The 23726-nt window shown below is 44.6% G+C and overlaps 2 protein-coding genes across 3 annotated transcripts; both read left to right on the top strand.

Moving 5' to 3' along the window:
* On the top strand, window positions 1–7955 carry LOC134082881 (zinc finger protein 706). The gene is made up of 3 exons (XM_062538910.1): window positions 1–237; window positions 4844–4987; window positions 6781–7955. Exons 2-3 carry the CDS (start codon window positions 4853–4855, stop codon window positions 6874–6876), a joined length of 231 nt encoding a protein of 76 aa, XP_062394894.1. The 5' UTR covers window positions 1–237; window positions 4844–4852; the 3' UTR covers window positions 6877–7955.
* A 1858-nt stretch (window positions 7956–9813) lies between these two features.
* Window positions 9814–23452, top strand: ywhabl (tyrosine 3-monooxygenase/tryptophan 5-monooxygenase activation protein, beta polypeptide like). 2 transcript variants are annotated; one of them, XM_062538909.1, is made up of 6 exons: window positions 9814–9913; window positions 12428–12733; window positions 16075–16198; window positions 21938–22101; window positions 22606–22701; window positions 23054–23452. In XM_062538909.1, exons 2-6 carry the CDS (start codon window positions 12440–12442, stop codon window positions 23111–23113), a joined length of 738 nt encoding a protein of 245 aa, XP_062394893.1. In that variant the 5' UTR covers window positions 9814–9913; window positions 12428–12439; the 3' UTR covers window positions 23114–23452. The 2 variants fall into 2 exon arrangements, with proteins under 2 accessions (XP_062394893.1, XP_062394892.1); XM_062538908.1 differs by lacking the exon at window positions 9814–9913 and adding an exon at window positions 10848–10866.
* The last annotated feature ends 274 nt before the right edge of the window (window positions 23453–23726 follow it).

Below are 23726 nucleotides of genomic sequence, written 5' to 3'. Positions count from 1 at the left end.
CACACTCAACATCTATGCAGTAAACTGGGAGGGGTTATCAAAGTACGCATGCTTTGTGCGGCTACTAGCTCAGCTGGCTGGAATCCTAGGCTAAAATAGTTAGCTAGCTAATCTAAAGCCATATTTAGCCTGGAATTGTTATCCAAGTAGCAAGGAAGTCAGGTGCTAAGAAAACAGACTTTGAAAATATAGATAGAGTATCTCGTTTCTGAGTACTTCAGCGACATACTGCTAAAGGTAAGTGTCATTTTCGAGATATTAGCAACCTGAAGATATCTTTATCTTTGTTGAAAGTATTTAATGTCAGCCAAATTCCTCTTCATCGATGTAGCAAACAGTTACCTTTACTGTCTAACCAACCGCGTCTAGTTATGCTATTCTTGAGTAACAATTGACCGGTCAATTAACGTTAGTGAACAATATAGTTAAGTGATGTTGATGTTTCTGCTTTCAGTGGAGATTCGAAATAAATGTAGGCTACTGAAGTTAGCAGTTTGTCTTCGCTATCGTCAAATCTGATTACATTCTGTTTATCTGCTGATATGAGACATCGGCTTATTCTTGGCTGTCTTGCATGGTGCTTGCTCAGCAAGTGTGTTAGTTAAAACAACTAGAATGCCTAGTTATGGCTATGCACAAATGTGTTCACGGGTTATGTTTGCAAAATAAAGTTGCTGATTCTCAGGTGTTTATCCAAAAGGCCGATTGTCCTTAAAACACCGGGCACGTGCAACAACGTGACTATTCTGTAAAGTAAAGATACAGTTAACTAAATAACGATTAGCTTGCAGATAGTGAAACAACCATTGCTAACCATACTCTCCAGCTGAGTAGTCTCGGCCGATAAGAACCACGACTGTTTCGATACTTGCCTTTCGGTTTCTGTATCCATACAATTGCTGAGTAATAAATCAGACTGATAACAACATCAACAGTGTTGACAAATGTTGTCAGCTAGTACACGATAAATCTTGCCACTGAATTGCCAACATCCAGTGATTTTAATATTACCCAGCGTACCATTAGAGAGTCCCCCTCATACACCAGTCATTGTTGACATAGCCTACTATCTTATTCGCTGTAGAAATTAATGCATGGCCTCAGTTGGTTAGGCTGAATTGCTACAACTTTGTCACACTTACACATGAATTGCTGTCTAGTTAGTTAAGGCATAGATTAAGGTTGTTTGTTCCCTTTATATCCTCCCATATCCTTACAGATCATAGACTGTATATATAGACCTGGACAGTGTGTCGTCCGTTGGAATTGAAGCAACCGCTAGTCCAGAGCCCCCTGGTGGCTGGCTGCAGTACAATTCGTAGCTCCGCCCATCCCCATGTATTTCAATGGCCAAGTAGCCAACTTTCCGTGTCACTTTTCTCACCTAAAACTAATGTTATATTTACAACATGTTATTCGAAAAAATAGTTTTCAATGTGCTTCAATACACACAATTTTTCTTTTCTCTGTGAAATTATTTTTTGAAAAGTTATTTTAACAAATCTAAAACGGGCGTTGATTGACAGTGCGTGACCGCAGCGTCAGCCGCTTGCAGCCGTTCAGTCAGTGGAGTAGCTGTAGGCTCGGCTGTGGTGGTGTTCGTTCGTCAGGCAACTTATCATATTTGTTTTATTTGCTGTTATTACACTTTATACATTGACAGTCATGTCGTGCTGTGCTGTTGGTTGTACTAACGGGCCACCCCAGAGAAGCTCTGTGCAGTTTTTTTTCGGTAAGTGAATATTAACTTAATATTAGCTTGCTAACTTACAGTATGTAGTCTTCTAGGGATCGCTTAGCCGTTTACTTTAGCAAGGTAATTTAATTTTACAGTCATCTGTGTCAGACATCCTTAAAAGGATTAGGTACAAGAATGGTTGTAGTTATTAGTATATCAATGTGTCTGATTGTGCCAGGAATAGCGGTCCAGTTAGCTGACGTTAGGTTACCGGGTAGCTACATTACCTTACCAGGTATTTATCTTAGCCTTGTTGTCAGTTTAGCTGCTCGTTTATTTAACAATGTTGTGATAGTTCTTAGACGAAGCCGTGTACGTGGTGTATTGCAAACTTTAACATTAATAGTTCTTGGTTATATTTAATGATATTAAATATGTTAACACTATGTAATGAACCTATGGTTATGACAGCCGTTTTTCCGATGAAGGCTGTCTAACTTAGCTAACTTTATGCTACCGAGTTAATGTAGCTGTGCTACCTCGGCATTCAGCGATTCCGTAGCTACGTTTCTTGAACGTATAGCCTAGTAGTAGTCAAATGAATGTCATACAACGACTGACTGAATTAATAAATGTGAACGGATTAACCAGCAGCCTCGCCAGACATCAAAGCATGGCATTACAGCCCCAGTCATCAGCAGCCCGGAGGCATTATGAGTTAAATGTTTTTGGCCTTTGTATACAGAATGTCAGGCATATGTAATGGTTGTAATAAATACACTATGCCCCTTCACAACCGCTTGACATATGAATGTTTTTTTTTTTTTTTTACAGTTTTCCTTTAGGTGTGCAGCATGCAGACAGACTGAGACGATGGCTGGGGAACATAAGACGACAAGACTGGGAGCCCAGCAAGTCATCTCATCTCTGTAGTCTTCATTTTGAAGACCATGAATTCACCATTGATACCTCTGTAAGCCAATCATTTTCCTGACCAACACTGTGTGGTGATGTAAATTCCAACTCAACCCATTTCATGAATACCCAATTCATTATGTTAAGGGGAATCGTCTGACTTGCACTGCAGTACCAACTGTGTTCTCCCTTCCTGACCACCTGGTGAAGAGACCTGCTAGTAGAAAGGCAAGTGGTTATTTTCTTATCCTTTCTTTGTCAAGTGCTGCAAATGAGAAGGAATGTGAAATGGTGGCTGCTAATACATCAGATCAAAATGTGGCTTGTCAGTAGTGAGCAGTTACATTTTTGTGTCACCCAAGACATTAAAACGAAAGAATGATGTCATGGTTGAGATTGTGGAGAAATATTAAAAGAGGATGAGAAAGTAAGACGTGTAAAGTAAGTTTCATGGCATAACACAAACTTAGAACTTTTTTTATATGTTGTCTGTAATGCTATACAACTGTAATACCTCCTGGAAGTTTTGATTTTATTTATGTTTTTTCACATGGCGGTGGTGGTGCAGGAAGGGGGTATTTTGTCTTCCGCCTCCCTCCTGCACCACCACCGCCATCACCAGAGCTGAAGGTCTACACCACCACCATCGCCAGAGCTGAAGGTCTACACCACCACCATCGCCAGAGCTGAAGGTCTACACCACCACCATCACCAGAGCTGAAGGTCTACACCACCACCATCACCAGAGCTGAAGGTCCACGCCACCATCGCCAGAGCTGAAGGTCTACACCACCACCATCACCAGAGCTGAAGGTCCACGCCACCATCGCCAGAGCTGAAGGTCTACACCACCACCACCATCACCAGAGCTGAAGGTCTACGCCACCATCGCCAGAGCTGAAGGTCTACACCATCACCAGAGCTGAAGGTCTACGCCACCATCGCCAGAGCTGAAGGTCTACAACGCTGCTGCCACCAGAGCTGAAATCTCTCTAAGTTAATGACTAACCCCCCCCCCCCTCACCCCTTGGCAAACACAATAAAACATGGTCATTTGTGAATATTTTGTATCCTCATTATTTTTGCTTAATGTAGGCTTACCAACCATTTAAAACTGTTTACTGGTAATTTGAACTTGTTCATGTTATATCATGTTAAATTCTATAACCATGACCCATATGTGAACATGTCAACGTTTGAATAACAATGGTTTTGATAGCAAGTAAACATTAAGTTTTTCATTTTTATTGTCAGTTTCCAATGCACACAGAGTCCAGCAACCTTTACAATGAGGGCAAATGAGAATAGTTTAAGTTTGAGTTCAGGGATATACTGCAAGTTTAAAATATGATACAATATGTTCATGATCATGAACATAGCAAGTGTCCTAGACTGTTCAGGCAATCTACACCTTTCAATATCACGCTCGACATGTCTGAGGTTGTTCCTGTCAAAGGATGAGATGGACGTCCGGGGACTGGAGAAAGGACATGGGAAATGCCACCTACAAGAAAAGGCATAGTTTTATAGCTGATCCTTTACTGTTAACACATACTGGTAAGCATACTAAGCATGCAAAACTAGCAGTAACGTATTAGTTTGTTTTTCAGTTCTATATATACAGTCTATGTTACAGATGTGCAAGTTGTATGATCCTCCCTGAAAGATTCTAACAGCACACAATTTATATTTCTCACTATTAAATGACCTAGTTGTTTCTTCTCACCAACCTTTTTCACTTCTCAACATTGGCCTTCTTCGGGGAAATTTCAGAGATTAATTGCTCTCTCCTAGTGACCTAAAACTTCAAGTAACCCACTTTGGAAGGTGGCTTATTCTTTTAACGTCCAAATAGTTCTTTTAGGGAAATCAGAGCAACCTTTGGTTGTGCTGAATGGATGGGGTTACTTTATTGTTGTAAAATGAGGGGGTAAAAGTTTAGGCTACCTTTCCTGCTCAGTTCTTGCAGTAACGTAATTGACACGCATATTTGTTGGTGCTGTGCCCATGCGTGTCTTGTCTATTGATTCTGGTCATCTTTGTGCCCCTCCACATCAATTTTCCTTTTTTTCTTTTATTAATGTCCACTTAACCACTTAACTCTGTCAGAGTAGCGCTTCCTAACAGTCCTACAGCTGTGCGTACCTTTGTTCTTGGCTCCTGAGGTTTACAACCATCATATCAAGCTCTTCTGGGTACTTCCTCTACTAATGGGGAAACCTTATGAACTGACTTGCCTTGCAATACCAGGTACCAGCCATGGCCCGTGGGCACCAGAAGATCCAGTCCCAGCAGAAGAACGCTAAGAAACAGGCGGAGATTAAAAAAGCCAAGGGGCACGACCAGAAGACAGCAGCTAAGGCTGCCCTTGTCTACACTTGCACTGTGTGTCGGGTATGAACTCTCTGTGGACACCAGCATCTTTGTAAACGATATCCATTTTTCTTTAAGGATTAGTGTAAGGTATAGTAAGTATGGCTGCAACAATTGATCAGTTTGTTGTCAATTATTGCAACAACTATTTTGGAAAACAATTAATCAGTTTAAGTAATATTTAAGGAGGGAATTATCTGATTCCAGCTTAGGTTTTGAGTAACAGTGATCAACATGTTATCCATCATTTTTTACTGATTACTGATTGATTGATTTATAGAACAGCTAGGGCTGGAACTATTAAGTTGTTGTCGGTTAGTTAATCTGTCCGTTCTTTTCTTGATTGATCAATTAGTTGTTTGGTCAATAAAATCTTTCTGACTGAAGGCAGAGGAAGATTGGTGTCACAATGAACACATATAATGCCTGTTATTGGATCATGTTAAGGTCCCAACAACAAGTTATGTTGAACAATGCAAACACTGACACATGATGTTGCCTGTTTGTGGCTGTGTGAGTTTATGTAGGCCTATTATAAGGAATCATCTCAGATATGTTAAGGTGTAGTCTATGTAATTCTGAATATGGCTTTGTTTGATGTTCGATTTGGAATAACAGTATGTAATCACTAACGGTGCGTACACAATGGGACTGTTGGGGGCGTCTAGATTTATTCTGGCTGCTCTGCTTTTGACACTTGAACCTAGGAGGTATTCCAGGCGCCTGCTGGAATGTTCAGTCATATGTTACATTTTTAAGGGACTGTTGGGAACGTGTAGCCTGCATGGTTTCACTGGACCCACTCACTTTGAAGAGAGTCTGTGTACTCACAATTGGGAAATGTTTCCAATCCTTGCATTGTAACAGCACAGATGTTGCGCTAACTTTGAAATCATTGGTCCAGCCTCTGGTCCAGCCTAACCAATGACCTCGATCAGGGATTCCTAACATTACTTCCTACTTTGCCTTTACAAACTGATAATAAACTGCATCGGCAGTCAGGAAACAATGTATTTACCTTTGCTGTATAAATTTACACACTCTTCCGACTGCAATTTTTTATGTTTGCAGACATTGCTACCACAGCCGCATTTGATTTTGAAACTAACGTCATCCTCTTGTCGCCGATTGGCCTGCCATCCTGGTGACTGAGGGAAACGTAAACACATTGAAAGGGGCCAGACTAGTATCTCAGTGCAATGATAATGAGCAGTTTTTTCGTCTGCTCGCCACCGAGAGACGATGACTGAAAATGAATGACTTCCGTTCGTCAGGACGCCTCCGCCACTCTTGGTGTGAACGTACAGTAAGTGTTGGAGTAGGTGCAGTGTCGATGGGCCTTTTAATACTGAGGTTTTATCCTGTAATTATAGTGGTGCTCCTGTCTGGCAGACTGAGGTGAAATGGGGATTCAGCCCCTGAAAATGCTGGCATGTAATCTAGTGACAAAGGTGGAACCATGTCAGTGTACATGGGGCAGTCGAATATTGTGGAACAAGTATGAGACACAACTTGAAGTGGAGCTGAATGAAGCATGCTGCAGTGTTATCCAAAGCCATACATCTGACATGAGGGCCTGATCTTTGGGTTAGATAAGGGAATGTCTCTCTCTATTTTGCAGAATCTCTGTGTAAAAATGCCTGATACTGACAAAATTGTTAGGAGAAGAAGCGGCGCCATAAAACGGTTGTAGATTAAAGAAAGAGAAGATGACTTAAGAACAACGATACCAAGGATGTCACCACAGTAATTAGATACTTAAAGCAGCTGAATAGTCATCTTACATTGATTCTTAATTCCTGATTCATATTCAGACTCAGATGCCGGATCCCAAGACCTTCAAGCAACATTTTGAGAGCAAACATCCCAAGTCCCCCCTGCCCCCGGAGCTTAATGATGTGGAAGCATGAGATTAGCCACTGATACGGGTCCCCACACCATATTGACCTCAGAGGCCTGTCAAAACTCCCAGGCCATCTCTTGTGGAATACCCTCTCTCCCCCCTCTTTTCAGGATGGTTGCTGCTGCTACTTCGGGGGCCCCAGAGCAACACCACAAAGCCAAGTTAACACAGATGATGATGAACTCTCAGAGGTTTGATGATTATCATATGTACACATCACACACTTTGAACATGATTACCATATTGTGCTAACTACTCACCACCACAGCCCAGGGGAGCTTGGGGACTAAACATTTGCTGAATCAACCTCTTTTGTTAAAAATGTTTGTCCTTTGATTTTTCAGCATGTGTGGCACAGATTCTTTTTTTAGTTGTGTGTATGCGTTCCCTTTTTTTGTCGAAGAACAGTTTTGATTTTGTTCTTAGGTCTGGTATATCTACATGTTGTGTAGGGATTGTGCAAAATGCTTTTCAAAACATGTTATTTTTTATGCCCTGTAGGTCATTGAAAACATGAGAATTTTATTTGTTAAAGTTGATTTTATTTGCTGTCCTCTTTTATTTCATTGTTTCTTTTGCCAGCAACATACTTATATTTGATCTATGTGCAGGTTTTATGCAGAATATGAATATGTGAATATGTGCATAAATCCAGTACAGTATACTTTAATTTTAACAAGCTTTGCAGTAATACTAATCTCCGTGTACGCTCCAGGTAGGCTCCAGGTATTGGAAGTTGAAATGTAACATTGATGTATTTTTGTCAACATTTTGTCAAAGCATAATCACAGTCACCAAAGTTTTATAAATTTGAAATTAATGTCACTATATTCATTTTTATCATGTATGTTTTACTATTAGGACTTAATAGTGCTGGTGGATTATTGGCTAAGTAAATGACAAAGGACACTCGTGTTCTGTCATCATTGCACTAGTAAATCAATGCACTGTAATGTCACTGGTGTGAAACGGCACTGTATTTGCCCATTGGACTGGCCCTCTTACTGGCAGCAGATATTCATTCCATTCTGCGTCTGTACCTCTGTGGTGTATTATAACAATTTAATAAAGTGTTACTTTGGTAAACGTTTCAGCATTTGTCGTTAATTGATATTTTTTTCTTTACTGCAGTCTGTAGACATTCATTCATCAGGATCACAAAGAATTACCAGAACCAAACTAAAGCTGACGAGTTATTTTCATACTTTTGTGATGTGTAAAATATAGGTATTGCAGTGTGACTGGGCGTGGGGGGAGCATTGGGAAAAACCCACTTGTGGTCAGTACAATGTAACTAAATTATAGTTATACTCATCTATTACTTTTAAGTAAATATTTGTGTAGCTAATTATGTAGAATTTGTCTTACACTGTTATTTTCCCTCTGAAATTTGAACTGTATCAGACTCGTTTCATTTGGTAGTATCTGCTCAAATTTTACTAGTAAATTAGGGAAACCATTCCAATATATAAATTCCATTACAAATACTTGAGGTAAAAGATGACCAACAGCCCTCAATAAAGACTAAATAAGAACAAAGTTAAACAGTGTAATCTCAAAAAGTCACTGTTTTATTATTATTGTGTGTTTACAGATTTATTTGTTGATTGACTTATCCATCATATTGTTATGTCTAAGCCATGGCCATGTAGCATAAGCCTATCTTCTTCACCAGTTAGTGATCAGGGTTGTAGTGCAGGCTAAACTCAAGTAAACACATTTTATCCATTTCAGGAATAGTTTACTCACCAAATGAAACTTTCAACATAAAAAAATCACACCATATTATCCACATTCACACTCACCGACACTAAAGGACCCATGTGATGGCATAGGTATTGTTATAAACATTGGACAATAATAAAATCTAACACCGCATGCCACAGTCAGCAATACTGTGATCACAGAATTCATTAATTTACCCACCTCTTGTTTTACCACTACAGCCCTGCTGCCCTGGTAGTGATTCATCTTGAACACACCTCTGCGAAGCAGTTCTCATGTACATTCCCAAAAAAGGAAAACTGTGCATGTCTGAGCCCTGTTTGCTGTGAGCTGACAATGTATTGTCTCCATGAATGACAACTCTCAACACATTTGGAGGGCGCGGCATGTTCTGAGGAATAAAAAACCTGTTTCACTACAGTCACTCACCTACCCCCACCCTTACAGGTACCTCAGCTCATCCAGGGATTTCCAAACTCCCTAGATCTACCCATTCACTATCTATACTAAGATAATGTGGCCTTACTTCACTCAATGTCAATTATAACACAAGTGTCTGCAATTCTGCCCAAAGTAGGTTACTGACTTCCTATGTGAGAAGAGAGCATGAGGCCCATGTAAAAAAATAACACTGCTTTCCCCAATGGAAATGAACTGGAAGCGCACAGAAATAGCTCATCTCTTGGATCAGCCCTGCATTCAGTGTTCTAGTCCATTCTTTCTGTATGAAGGTTTAACATTTCACGCTCACGGCAAGGATCACAGAAATCTCCCTGTATCAGAGAGGGGGTGGGGGGCATAAGATACTGTAGTAGGCTATGTTAATAATGACAATTTCAAGAGGCATGTCCCATTGCATGGAAAAGCCCATACTCTGCAGTGTAGACTTCAAAAGATTTTGCAGTTGGACTAGAATCTATGTCATTACCACCTCTGTGACCTCTAATAGTATGTACAAGAGAAAGATGACACGTAACCAGCCTCTACGGCTGGTGGATATCATAGACAGTAAAAGATAGGTGGATATGGACCGTCGGCCGATGATTCAGACATGACACCAAGAGGAAATCAGTGCAGAAGAACTGGAGGGAAAATTCTCAGAATGGAAGTCTGGAGTAATTTTCGTGCAATCACCGCGCACATCGTAGGGTGGTTGCCTTGGTAACCTTTGACGTCATCTGGCCCTGCCCTGTCCCTGCTCCAGGGGCCTGTGTGATTGGAGGGAAACCCCGTGGATTAGCCTGAGAGCGCTTGTGAGGATCAGCTGTGGACCGTAGTTAGCCAGCCGGACCAGGAACGCTAGTATTCCCTACTCTCAGGTAAGAGGAAGTTGAATTTTCCTTAATTTCATACCTGAGATTTTACACCGAATTGTTGCGTTATGTTTTCAGATATCGCTCATAGGAAAGTAATAGTTCACTCTGGACATTTTAAGTCAGTCGGGCCGATACTCGCTATCTCACTAGCGTTTGCAGGCTAGCTAATATTATGGGAGAACAATAAAGGAATGATGACCAGATAGCGAGTGGCTAGTCTGTGGTCACCCATCTTAATATTGAAGGATATTTCATCACTTTGTTTTTGCTTGGTGTTGGCAAGCTGACTAGAAATCCGAGAAACCCCAGATATAGCAAATTATATCCATGTCAGTTCAGGGTTCCAAGGTTGATGCTTAGCTAGCTAATATGGCAGTCGGAAATGTTTAATTTTTCATAAATGTTCGACTCACCATTTAACGCTACGACCAGAATTATTATGTAACATCGCCGAAACCAGCCCGCTAGCTGGCCTCAAGGAGTAACGTTAACCTACCATCTTGCTGATTTGTATTCCTTATTATCTAAGCAATGTAACCTACTCTAATTCAGCCAGATGGCCAGTATTTTTTCGTTTGACTGACGGTAACTTTACGGTTAGGAACAATTTAGCTTGTTAGCAAGCTGCTGTGGATTTCCATTGCATACCACAATGGGTGGGTTCCTCGGAACTACAGACACGGAGATGTTAGATGTACAATTATTAGTTCAGCCAGCTTGACGCGGGGTTAAACGTAATTTAACTGTCTAGGTCCATTAAACAAGATGTTTTTTCATATTAACCTCTAAAAATCCCCTTAACATCTTACCAATTGCGTTAACACTGTCTGTGACATTTGGTTGACGTTAGAGGCTACACGTTTACTCCAGACCTGTCGATAACGTTACGTTATTGCTTTGACAGCCCTCGCCGTAAACTGAGAACTGGTGCAGCTAGCTCAACATTATTTTACAAGGTAATATTCCAGGCATTCTGACTTGATGCTAAATATGTAAGTAATTGGTCTCGCTGAAAGCGGGTCATCAGATAACGATTTTGAGCGGTGTTAACGTTAATTCGGGGCCTTGTGAACTTGTCGCTTAGCTAGCTAGCTGTATCCTACATGGGGTGGGTCGAACAATAGTACGTTAGCTGTCTGGCTTTACAACTAGCAAACCAAGCGATAGAAAACCCACCCTAATCGCAAGTCAACCCATCTCAGTCGTAAACATTTCAGTGTCTGGAATAAATATTGTTGGCAAGATTGCTTCTGGGATGCTAGCTTGTGATCTATAACATTGCTTTTATGTGCGCAAAGTGTAACTGAACGTTAGCCTAATAATTCGTCTGACATTAGCCGGAGATGGATTTCGTCAAACGTTACTTTTTTAGAACTTACAGGGTTAGCTAGCTAGTCAGATATTCCTTGCCTTGCTAGAAATATTGTATGTATCTGTGCTCGTCTTAAATCATTAGCCCACGTTTCTCATGTAACCACGTTAGATACAAATCATTAGGTGCATCGTAGGGTGTAATGCTAACGCAGCCATGTGGATCAGCGAGAGTAGCAGCTATTTGCCAGCAAATTGCCCTTTTGCTTTGTTGGCGAAAGCAAATAACGATGTAGTAACAGCCTAGGCTAGCATTTTCTTAAGCAATAATGTTAAGCAACAGCGATTCGACTACGTCTGTTCGCCAGGACCAGGTTACGTCGCTGGTTAGCTGTATGGAATGGGGTGTGGTGGGGAACAAGAACACATCCGCATTTTTCATAGCACGGTAGTGCCACCCCTGGTACACTCGCGTGGACGAAACGGACTGAGCAAGCAAGCCCCCTCCTGAAGTAATTTTAGTGATTTTGGTATCTTCTCAAAGTTTGCGAGTAGTAGAAATGGGGAATTATACCGACAATTAGACGCAATGTATTTTTGTGTCTTCATGCTAATGGAAGAATATTTTGTTCATTTAATGTATCGTTTATTGTTTATTGACTTTTTTTCAAAGTCTAGTCATCGGCCCGATCATTTGTTTTAGTTGGATTTCTTAGTCAGCAAGCCAACATGATTGTATTTGGAAGTGATCATTGTGCGTTGTGTGATGTTAGGGTCTGCATCACTTTAACACGTTAGTTATGATCCATCAATAAACTCCAGCTGTCATCTCTTCTGCTGAGCAAAGTGTCCCCTGAATACCCACACATATCCAGTCCTCTGTGTCCTAACCCAAATCCTCAAATTGAGTCATTCATTGGCATGTGTTATACAGTGTGGTTTCACTTTCGATTTTGAAAGGTAATTTGACATTGTCTAGATATCCTTACTGGTGATAACTCTGACATCCTCATCAAAAGGTTTAGCTGCAAAAGTAACAAAAAGGTGTTAGTATAAGGACCTTGCTGTACTGTTTTGTGTATTTTTAGGCTGTACTACAAAACTGCAAATGTTTTGCCTACCTCATGAACCTATGCAGTGGTAGCCTACCAGTTAGCATTACCAGTTGACGGCTCTCTTAACTGCTGTGTGTGTTTGTGACTTTAGTCGTGTGCAGCCATGGACAAGAGCGAGTTGGTACAGAAGGCCAAGCTGGCCGAGCAGGCGGAGCGCTACGATGACATGGCGGCCGCCATGAAGGCCGTGACGGAGGAGGGCAACGAGTTGTCCAACGAGGAGCGCAACCTGCTGTCGGTGGCCTACAAGAACGTGGTGGGCGCGCGCCGTTCCTCATGGAGGGTGGTCTCCAGCATCGAGCAAAAGACTGAAGGCAGCGACAAGAAGCAGCAAATGGCCAAAGAGTACCGGGAAAAGATTGAGAAGGAACTGAAGGACATCTGCACTGACGTGCTAGTGAGTATGACTGCTGGATTGAGGGGGGGATAGACAGGTGTGAAGGGGGGGGTCCTCCGGATCTCCTGCGTGGTCATTGGGTTGAGTAGCGCTGTAGTGCTGCGTTGCTGATGTACTCACACTGCAGGGGTAACCTTATAAACCTCTCATGAGTGTGCGCCGTGTGTCTGCTGAAGGCTGGCTGACAGTAATCCAGATCAGTATCTCCTCTGTTTGCTCTAATTACTCAGCGTGAGCAGGGCCCTCCTTGGGCCCAGCTCATTACTGTCGCCCTGATCCCATTAGTTCCACACACACACACGTACACACACACACACACACACACGGGTGTCCTCACTTGGGGACAGGTGTCGCAGGTGACTGCTTCTGGCGTAGTGCACAAAGCTCGGATTTGCCACAGGACTGGCCTGCCTTCGGCCTGCGGAGAGCAGTGAAACCATTGACCTCATGTGTGAACTCTCTGAGTAGTGCCTTTGAGCAATGGTAGGTGATGTGTCCCACTTCCCTCTTCATTGATGTCGTCGGCGTAGTACCTTTTAGCTGTTCTCCCCATTATACTGTGTGACTGGCCAGTGTGTAGCTCCTACTGGCTGGATTGGCAACTTAGTGATTATTGAAAAATCCTAGAATTGCTTTAAAAAGCTTAAAATGTTTACCATGTTGTAAGTCGCTTTGGTTAGAAAGCTTCAGCCTAATGTAATGTATTGAATAGCAGCTTCATGCAGCTTTTATGGGACTACATAATGTCTTCTTCTCACCAGAGTGCTATTGGCTGCAGATTTGATGTTCACACCCTAATTATATGTATGGTCCAATTGGGATGGAGAGGCAATATGTTTGTGTCCAGGGCTCACACTCTCTAGACACATCCTAATAGGCGGTGCGTTTCTCAGCAGTGCGTCAGTCTTCCATAGCCCCATCACATGAGTCCTCAGAGCCAGGAAGTGGAGGCGGGAGGTAACCAGGCATGGAGACGAGGGCCGCACTGGCTGTGGAGTTGGCGCCGGTGATGAGGACTCACCCACAGGGTGACTCAGTCCAGAGCTGCAGCCGGCTGCTTCCTCACAAAGACGAGGGCGAGGAGGAGAAGGAGGAGTAGCTCCCTCGCCCCTCTGTCCTCCTCCCCCGCACACGCCTGCCTGCCCGCGCGCCTGCCCTTGCCAGTCCCACCAGGCTGGTTCCACTACGGGGCAGAGCGTGGAGCCCCACACCATCCAAATGGGCAAAGTCTGTGTGCTCGACACAGGCCTGAGGGCAATCAAAGACGCGAGGTCCGAAATAGTCACATATGTTTCAGTCCCATCAGATCCACAATGAAAGGCCAGAAATGGGAGCGAGTGACTAAGAGAAACAGACGAGCTAATGTGTCATGGACGTGAGGTGAATGGGTCTCTCAAGCAATGGCCACTCGGGATGGAGTATTTGTTTGTAGTACCATACACCAACCAGGTCTCATTGCTTAAAACAGAGAGGTGCACACTCGCACGGTGCTGTTGTGTAATCCTGCTCGTGCACGGTGTCAGGGAAAGAGGCCATTGTCAGATAGGCTCTACGGTGGCCCAAGTCCCATTTCCAAGACTTAATCTGATTCCCTCTCGGTTCACCTCTCCGATACCCCTGTAGAGGGAAGTGGAGAAGGGTTGTGTGTGTGTGTCTTGAGTGTGTCTGAGCAAGTAAGAAAGAAACGGTGAGCGTCAGAACAGCCATCAGATCATCAGATGCACTCCCCGGTAGAGGGAATGCAGCCAGTCCACCGGTGACTCCACACTTGCTCACCACCTCTCGCTCAGGAACAGCTTGTCCTTCAGCACACACACACTCGCACACCTCATCGGCCTGCCAGAGTCTGGGCTGGGAGGTGGGGGGCAGGGTCTCTAGAGCATGTGTTGTTCTCAGCCTCAGGCACCCTGGGATGGGTGACATCACCATAGGGGCCAGGGTGTGATTTGAGTCACAAGGATGTGTGTGTGTGTGTGTGTGTGTGTGTGTGTGTGTGTGTGTGTGTGTGTGTGTGTGTGTGTGTGTGTGTGTGTGTGTGTGTGTGTGTGTGTGTGTGTGTGTGTGTGTGTGTGTGTGTGTGTGTGTGTGTGTGTGTGTGTGTGTGTGTGTGTGTGTGTGTGTGCACTAGCTATTTGAGCTCCATGCCCACTGAAGATGTCCCCACTGCTCAGAGCTGTGTGATCATCTCTCTGTTTCAGTGACACCTGTCTTGTCTTTTCCCCCATCTTGACGTGATTCCAGTTGCTCCTTGGCTGGTTCACAGTGACACCCAGCCCGTTTATTTTTTTTTCTTCTCTTGTCTGTCCTGGTTGATGGACTGGGAACTGTGTGTGCGCGCGCGCGTACGCCTCTCGCGGCAGCGGCCTCTCCGGTCTGCTCCAGTGCTGGAACTGGGTTGGTCGAAACGCGTGTGCACTGGGTCAGATGGTCTGCAGGCAGGTGTGATGTAATACCTCTGTGGCGGTGGCAAGGGCATCGGAGAGTGCCCTCCTCCCCTCCCCTCCCCTCCCCTCCCCCCTCCCTCCCTCTTGCAGCGTTGGCGGCATGGCCTACTCGTCGGCCGCATCCCACTGTGCCGCGGTGCTGGCAGCGAGCAGCCGAGCGGAGCTGCAAATGAGAGGTGAGCGAGGGGAGCGTGCGTACGTGCGCGAGAGAGAGAGAGTGGGGAGCGAGCAAGTGAGCGTGTGCATTGACCTACTTCCCATGTGCCAGCTTGTGCTCTGGTGCATTTTCTCTCCCTCCATCCATCCCCGTCTCCACATCGTCGTCCTGTCTTTCTTTTGGTCTCTCGCGCTCTTTCTCTGAGAATCCCGAGGTGGGATGCTACATGATCTTTGTTGCTGGTAGCCTCAAACAAGCCTCAGGGCTTTCAAAGGGAGGCTCTTGATGTTTTTGGTCTGTGTGTGTGTGTGTGTGACGGCTGACACCGTCCCTTTTCACAAGGACAGAGGAGGATTTTTATTTTTTTTTCACCCCAAGCCTGCTCCTTGAGCCGGCCCTGGCTGGCTCTCCTCAGCAGTGTTGGTGTCCGTGCTGTTGTAGTTCTGTCACGGGCTCTGCATAGATCCTCCCCCGCCGCAGACGCCATGGCAACCCACGCCCTACCCTTGCCAGTGACCCGGCTGAAAGCAACAGGCGTGGCTCTGTTTGTTTTTCTAACTGATTTGCTGACTTCCTCCTTCCTTCTCACTTTCTTTCAACCATATTCCCTCACTCCCACACTCACTCATTCACACTCACACTCTGTGTCTCTTGCTCACACCCAGAGATATATACACACACACACACACCACACACACACTCTTGCACACACTCACAAGCTCTCTGTGCTCTGTTTGCAGGACCTGCTGGACAAGTTCCTCATCCCCAAGGCCACTCCCGCCGAGAGTAAAGTCTTCTACCTGAAGATGAAGGGGGATTACTACCGTTACCTGGCAGAGGTGGCTCTGGGCGAGGAGAAGGCCTGTGAGTTACTCCCACTCTCTCTGGCACACACATACACACCAATCATGTATTTAAGTACACACAGAGAGAGCAAGCAGACTCTACTTCCCTTTATTTTGTCACACATCTATTTCCCTAGTGTTTCCCACAGAATGGAATTCTATTTGTGGTGGTAGGTGAAAATAAAAAGGTGGAGGGAGGGGAGAGGGGTGTCAATAAAATGAATGTCCTATACTTGGCCTGCATGAGGCCATCCTTCAAAATATCCTTGTTTGTAGTAACAGCCAAAATGGGTCGGTAGGTAGGTCTTCAAACAGTGACTTAAAGGGACACTTCACCGATTAGCATTAAGCTTTGTATCTTTAGAAAACCAGTCATGTTTTTTGAATGGCCGTGCATCATTCCCTCAGTTTGCCTTGAGATGGGAGAAATACAGATTTCAATGAAACCCATGAATAGGACTTCCTGCTTTCAATGATGTAAAATGATGATTTTTACATCATTGAAAGCAGGAAGTCCAACATTGAAATCCGTATTTCTCCCATCTCAAGGCAAACTGAGGGAATGATGCACGACCATTCAAAAACATGACTGGTTTTCTAAAGATACAAAGCTTAATGCTAATCGGTGAAGTGTCCCTTTAAGGCGCACCATTGAAAACCTCATTCTGATGCAGGTTATATAGACCACAAACAATTTGAAACCTTTGTCAAAAAACACGTCTTGGTGTATTACTATGGTGCCCGACCCAGTATGACTTTGAACGGTGACTAGGGATGGCGAAAACTACAAATTTTCTTGCCCGACCACCGAGGCTCATTAGCCGGTTGAAACCGGTTAACCGATTCGTTTAAAATAAATTATGCTATTTGAAATAACAGCCACGCAATTTCCCAACTCTCATCTCTCTGTCCCACGCTCATACACACAGCCCTGGCGCCGCCCTTTCACTTTTTAAAATCCTACTGCGCCAAACATGAGTCCTGCAAACCAAGGAGCTTGTAAGTGGAGGACAAATGGTTCCTTTGCTCCGAAAATGGTTTGGGTACAAGGTGATCGCGTTGCAAATAAAGGCGTTTGTCTAGCGTTAGAAGCTCATTTGAAGCTGAAATGGCCGCGGCTCACTTATGAAAATGACAGCTCCGAAGAGACGCAGCTTAGTTTGAGGAAGTGCTAACAATAATAACGAAAGATGATCATTACCTTATCTGTTACCATTGATGACCCTTCCTGAAATGTAGATGTAATGTCTTTCCAAATCTAAGCCCATCTTATGTCGAAAGTTGCCTAGACTGCAACACTATAAAACCAATGGATAAAACAGCGCATTTCCAGATTGCAAAAGACGCACCGGCCACCGCTGTGACCTCGTGCCAAATGTTTTTATTGGTTTATTACGTAGCCTAGCCTACAAGCAGGCGTTATGAAAAATTGAGTGTGAGGGATAATTGGATAACTTCACGCAAAAAAAAGATCTTCTTGGAATGAAATGGCTAGCTGTAGTAGCGTTTAGTCCACTGTCTTTAGCCTAATTTAAAGATGGCTCTTTTTTTTTTTTTTTTTTTTTAAACCGACTAGCGACAACTTTGGTCGGCTAACGTGGATACGGTCAACCATTGGTCAAACAGTCACCGGTTAACATCCCTAACGGTGACCGCATTTTCTTTACTTAAGCCGTAGACAAGTGCGAACCATTGACAGTGAATGAAAAAAAGAGAACATATGGGCCATAGTGTGACATGCGTAAATCAATCCTGTAAACATAATCATAGATCATGGCACCACAGGGTTTTATTTTAAAGAAAGAAAAGAACATAGCCTTTTGTTTGTATGTAGGCAATTTATATTCACAAATATAATGAATATTATTCTATTGCATTTATTTTGATTGTGATATTAAGATTAAAAACAAAATCGGTCGTCTTAACACAAGTTTACAACCAGCAAGTCAGTTTGACTAAAAGGAAAAGAGATACATATATTTGGGTCAGTCCTAAATTGACTGGGTCGGTCGGTTTATGGCAAATTGTATAAGATATAAAGATCGCCTTTGTCGATAATGACAAGTAGCTGTGTAACGTTATAGCGTGCTCACCTCGACAACCCAACAGTAACATAACGTTTCTTATATGCTTGCATATAACTTAATGAAGAGTTCTACTACTTGACCAATTGACTACGTTGTGATAAGAACTTAGCTGAGTTAACTTGAATGCTACAGTTTTTTTCAAAATTGTGCAGTGTGGTTATGACGCCAACTGAATTTTAATCACGATTTAGGAGAGGGAGAACGAGAGAGAGAGACTCTACAATGAAAGGATTTCATCCCATTTAAATAGTACAATGTAGAAAATCATTGTGTGGTGCTCAGTGTTGATCTAAGTCAATGTATGTGAAACACTGATTTCCCCATGAGTCATACACACAGTGAAGGAAGAGGGGGCTTAACGAAGTGACGACGCCTTTCAACAGATGTCTCTGGACTTTATCACTTGTGTCTTGTGGACAAACACACAGACCTGCTTCCTCTTCTCGTTGTTCACACATGCACGTCCTTTCCGGTGCGGTGGACGTCCTGCTGTTGTTTTTGCCCCGGCGTGAGGTCAGTGGGGTCTCGTGCTTCCCCCAGCGGTTGTTCCTCTGGTCAGGGAGAGGAGCCCAGGGTTCCTGTTCGGACACAGAGCCGGCCTCCCAGAGAGGAAGTAGGCAAGCGGCCACTCAGTTCTGTGGGGATGTGGGGCTATTTGTGGTTCCATTCATAAAACTTTTCACGCTGCCGGTGACTCACCCAACCGGCCCCTCCACGAGAACACACACACACACACACACACACACATACACACACACACACACACACACACATACACATACACACACACACATACACAAGCGCATTTATATGTGCCCACAGAAACGTGTTAAACAATGCAAATCAAGCACATAAATGCCTCTGTAAACAACCAAACTGTGAAATAACATTCAAATAGTGAGGTGATGACTGATGTGTGTGTCAGTGTGAAAACGATTGAGTGTGCGATACGTATGTGTGTTACCACTGGTGCGTTGCACAAGTGTGGACCTGTCTGGCCCCCCGTTCGTTCCGAGGGTCGAGCGACAGGAAGAAGCTTGTAAGCCGTCTTCCTGTGCCAAAGCCAGGCGAGGTGTGGTGGCCGGATGTGGGTTTTTCTATGTGTGTATGCTCGTGGTCATTTTTGTGTGCATAGTAGTAGCAGGTGTAGGCCTGTGCCTTCTCTTGTGTAGATGTGTAAGCACTGACGCTAATACACACACATTGACTGTAAACCACGCCCTGCCTGTGAGTCTGTACCAGGCTTCCGAGCCAAATGAAACTCCTTCCCGGAGCCATAAGTGCCAAGCCCGAGCCCAGCCCACTTCCGTGGTAGAAACCTCACATTGGGGCGGGGTGGTTTGGTAGCCACAGAGACGGAGCTCACTAATAAGCAACGTGCTTAAGAAGGAAGTCCCACATTATTGTGGGATGTACCCGCTTTTAACAAGGTGTATGCACATGGTCCACGGTCCATTGGTCGTGCACATCCTTGAAAACAAACTCGCACATACATGAGATGCAATATTCACATGAGCGTTAGGGGCGATAGTGTAGGCGCAGTACATGACTGTACATGACTCTAGATGAGCGACGAATTGAAGCAAGGTTTCGCTCACAACGGAACCGGTTCTGTATGTGAAGACAAGTATATCCCTGGCATATACAATAACATGTACAAAACACGGGTCGGTGGTAGTGTAGTGGTTAAGGAGCTGGGCTAGCATGTAGTAGCCTGAAAGTTGTTGGTTCAGTTCCCGGGTTCCACCATTGTGCACTTGAGCAAGGCACCCAAGTTGCTCTGGAACAATATAGTTGACATATGCAAGTCACTATGGACAATAGTGTCTGCTAAATGAATAAACGTAAATGTAAATATACTGATGTCTGTATTTAGCTTTTGCGCTGGTCTGTTATACAAATTCCTTGCCATTTTATCTAAATTGAATTTAAAATGTCCTTGTGTTAAATTAAAGTTTCATAGAACCTTTAGACACTAACTGTTTGTCAGTCATTTTACGTCTGAGTAAATGAACCTAGTTCAGCCCCTGAAGTTGTGGTGTGTAAACAGGCCTCAACAGAGAGGGCTTCTGGCAAGTGGCTCTCCATGGCTCTCTCCCCCCCCCCCACCCCTCTCAGCGTTTTTTGGGCTGTTGGCTGGAGGCCGCAGCGCTGTGGAGATGGAGCGGGCTGCAGTGTGCCATGTGGCCTTGTTTGGCATGAGGAGGAACAATGGCAGGAGGAAGCTCACAGGCAGCTCACAGACTAGAGGAAGTTCCAACCGGCAGAGGCCCTTTTGTGTGGAACAGACAGGCCATTGTTCCCCCCCAGAGAGAGGAAAGAGAAGACATGAGCTCTCTCTCTCTCTCTCTCTCTCTCTCTCTCTCTCTCTCTCTCTCTCTCTCTCTCTCTCTCTCTCTCTCTCTCTCTCTCTCTCTCTCTCTCTCTCTCTCTCTCTCTCTCTCTCTCTCTCTCTCTCTCTCTCTCTCTCTCTCTCTCTCTCTCTCTCCTCTCTCCTCTTTTATTGTTATTCTCTGTAGTTTTGTCAGTAGCGTCCTACCCCCTTGCCACTGTCCCTTTCACACACCCACCCTTGAACTGTCGGTTCATGGTTCACACAAATGTTCAGTTTCCAGCCATTGCCTGGGCTCTGAATGAAGGTTTATTGTTACTCTGTCTGTAGTACAGTTGTCTGTGGTTGACCTGTTGGTTGAATTGGATGTTCACCTTAAAACCAGTTAATGGCAAATGAAACATGCTTCATCCGCCGATGTGTGGAACAGCATTTCTGCTTGGGAAAAAGGTGGTGCCGGTCTGTGTGACGGAGGTTTCAATTTCCAAGACAATTTGGTGAAATAAATTTGTAACGACCTTAAAGAGACACTTCACCGATTAGCATTAAGCTTTGTATCTTTAGAAAACCAGTCATGTTTTTGAATGGTCGTGCATCATTCCCTCAGTTTGCCTTGAGATGGGAGAAATACGGATTTCAATGAGACCCATGAATAGGACTTCCTGCTTTCAATGATGTAAAATGATGGGAATAATGCATGACTATTCAAAAACATGACTGGTTTTCTAAAGATACAATGCTTAATACTAATCGGTGAAGTGTTCCTTTAAAACAACAATAGTTAGGGTATGTATAGAATGACCACATATGTACCAGGCACAAAATAAATGTTGTCAGACTCTAGTGCATAACATGAAGTGCGAAAATAAATAGCTTTGGGCTTGAAAAGGCTGCTCAACCCAAGCCTACGTGGTAGCACATTTTATATAGCTTACAATATAGCGTGGTAACACGTAGGCCTAAATTCCCTTTAGCTTTAGACCTAGACTTAGGTCTACATATTGCTAAATTTTACTTTTACACTCCCAGTGATATGCGCAGCTGTCGCCTTGCGTTTATGCTGAACCCCCCCCCCCCCCGTTCGTATTGGTTTCTTTTCTGCTGCTGTGGTCTTCAGACTTTATCTCAGATCAGACTCTTCAGACTCATCGTAGTCATTGTCGTTAGACTTGCTTGAAAAAAAAAAAAAAAAAGAAAATTCATTTAAAATAGAAGGGTAGTATAGAACACTTGTTTTAGTGCATATTTAATATGAATTACCGGACAACAGAAACCCTGCTGTGAAAGAGGCTGGATTTTGTGTTAACCTCCTCCGCGGTGTCTGTCTGTGTTCCCCCAGCCATCATCTCCAACTCGCAGGAGGCCTACAAAGATGCGTTTGACATCAGCAAGACAGAGATGCAGCCGACCCACCCCATCCGCCTGGGCCTGGCCCTCAACTTCTCCGTCTTCTACTACGAGATCCTCAACTCGCCCGAGCAGGCATGCAAACTGGCCAAGACGGTACGAGAGTAATGTCCATCATAGACAGACAGAGATTTACATGTATTGATGTAGCATGTTTGTAACATGTGGGTGGGCAATGGGTCTAGATGATTGTTGTTCTGGCACGTTTCCTCTAATATTGAGCATTTGTTGTTCCTGGACTATTTCAGTATCCAATGCAATACAATCCAATCCAATCCAATTAGAACACATGGATGTGGTTATGTGGTTGCCCAGCAACATTGCTGAAAAAAGTTGCTGCATTTATACCTATATAGAGCGTGGGAGACCGAGACAGTCAGAGAGTGAGAGAGAAAGACCGCCACAGGCAGTGAGAGACCCACACATGTATAGAGTGCAAGGAGGAGAGACGGAGACAAAGAGGACACAAGAGGCCGAGACTGAGGACAGATGTCCGGAGAAGAGAGGACAACGGGGGAAAAACCTTGCGACCAGAGTGTGAGAAATGTGAAGCCTGAGCAAACATGGCGCCTCACCTCCTTTCTTGTGTCTGTTCTCCAGGCTTTTGACGAGGCCATCGCAGAGCTCGACTCGCTGAACGAAGAGTCGTACAAAGACAGCACGTTGATCATGCAGCTACTGCGAGACAACCTCACAGTGAGTATGAGAGTCCCGAGTGTACCCCATGGTCTTGTGGGAGACGTTTGCCACTGCCGGCGTGCATGTGGCCTGAAAAAAACATGAAATGCCTGTAGAAGTGTGCAATACACAGGCGCTAAAGTCCCTGGTATTTCTGGCACATCTTGATTTGATCTGGTGGTATGTGTTTATTCATAGATGATCTGGCTCTTAATGAGGATTAGGCTTAGATTTAGCATTGTTCATTTAGAGTCTTTGTTGACAGCAACAGGCTTTACGTACAGTGTTCGGTAGGATGAGAGGAAATCATGCTCTGTGCTTTGATTGGCTGCCTCTCACCCGTCCATTGTCTGCCTCTCTCTTCTTCCAGCTGTGGACCTCAGACAACCAGGGAGATGGCGAGGACACTGAGGAGGGCCGAGAAAACTGAATCTCAACCTGTCCCGTGACGGACCAACCCCCCACCCCACCTCAACCCGAACCCGAATCCTAATCCTAACCCTTACCCCATCCCGACCTACCCTCGCACTCCAACCCCTTTCGTCCTCCTTACCCCCCCCCCCGAACCTGTCGTCGTTGTCGTCCTGGCGCACCATCAACACTGAGACCACCTCATTGTCCAGCTTCAGTCTCTCTTAGCTCTCTACCCCCCTCCCCTCCCCAACCCCCCCTTGCCGTCTCTCTGTTCCCTACTTTTCTAGTCATTGTGGGCTTTTCCCTCTGGGGTCTGTGTGTCCGTGGGGAGGGGGTGGGGTGGGTGGATACAAGGGTGGGGTGGAAGGGTGGGGGCGCAAATGGAAAGGGTGGGGTGGGGAGGGGCTTGTTAGCTCTTGAACCTGGCTGTGTGTGCATGGGTGTGTGCGCGCACGACGTGCACAACAGAGAGGGTGCGTGTCGGGAGCTTCAGACTTGGGCAGCAGGATGAGTGAAAGTGTGTGGGCACAAAAAGGTTCTTGGCGTATGAGGGTTGAGGGGAACCCATCCAGCGCACTGCCAACTCCTGCTGCCCTCCGTGCCATCGTCATCACTGCCTAAGACCCAGA

Source organism: Sardina pilchardus, chromosome 6 (genome assembly GCF_963854185.1).
Source record: "Sardina pilchardus chromosome 6, fSarPil1.1, whole genome shotgun sequence".
NCBI classification, from domain to species: domain Eukaryota; kingdom Metazoa; phylum Chordata; class Actinopteri; order Clupeiformes; family Clupeidae; genus Sardina; species Sardina pilchardus.
The sequence above is the reverse complement of the archived record's forward strand: the minus strand, read 5'-3'. Positions and strand labels throughout refer to the sequence as shown.

Excerpts from the sequence above, each read along its gene's own strand:
- LOC134082881 (XM_062538910.1), top strand. The coding sequence starts at position 4,853 with ATGGCCCGTGGGCACCAGAAGATCCAGTCCCAGCAGAAGAACGCTAAG. Across the intron at positions 4,988-6,780 it reads ACACTTGCACTGTGTGTCGG|ACTCAGATGCCGGATCCCAA; the intron begins GTATGAACTCTC and ends ATTCATATTCAG.
- ywhabl (XM_062538909.1), top strand. The coding sequence starts at position 12,440 with ATGGACAAGAGCGAGTTGGTACAGAAGGCCAAGCTGGCCGAGCAGGCG. Across the intron at positions 16,199-21,937 it reads TCTGGGCGAGGAGAAGGCCT|CCATCATCTCCAACTCGCAG; the intron begins GTGAGTTACTCC and ends GTGTTCCCCCAG. Across the intron at positions 22,102-22,605 it reads CATGCAAACTGGCCAAGACG|GCTTTTGACGAGGCCATCGC; the intron begins GTACGAGAGTAA and ends TCTGTTCTCCAG.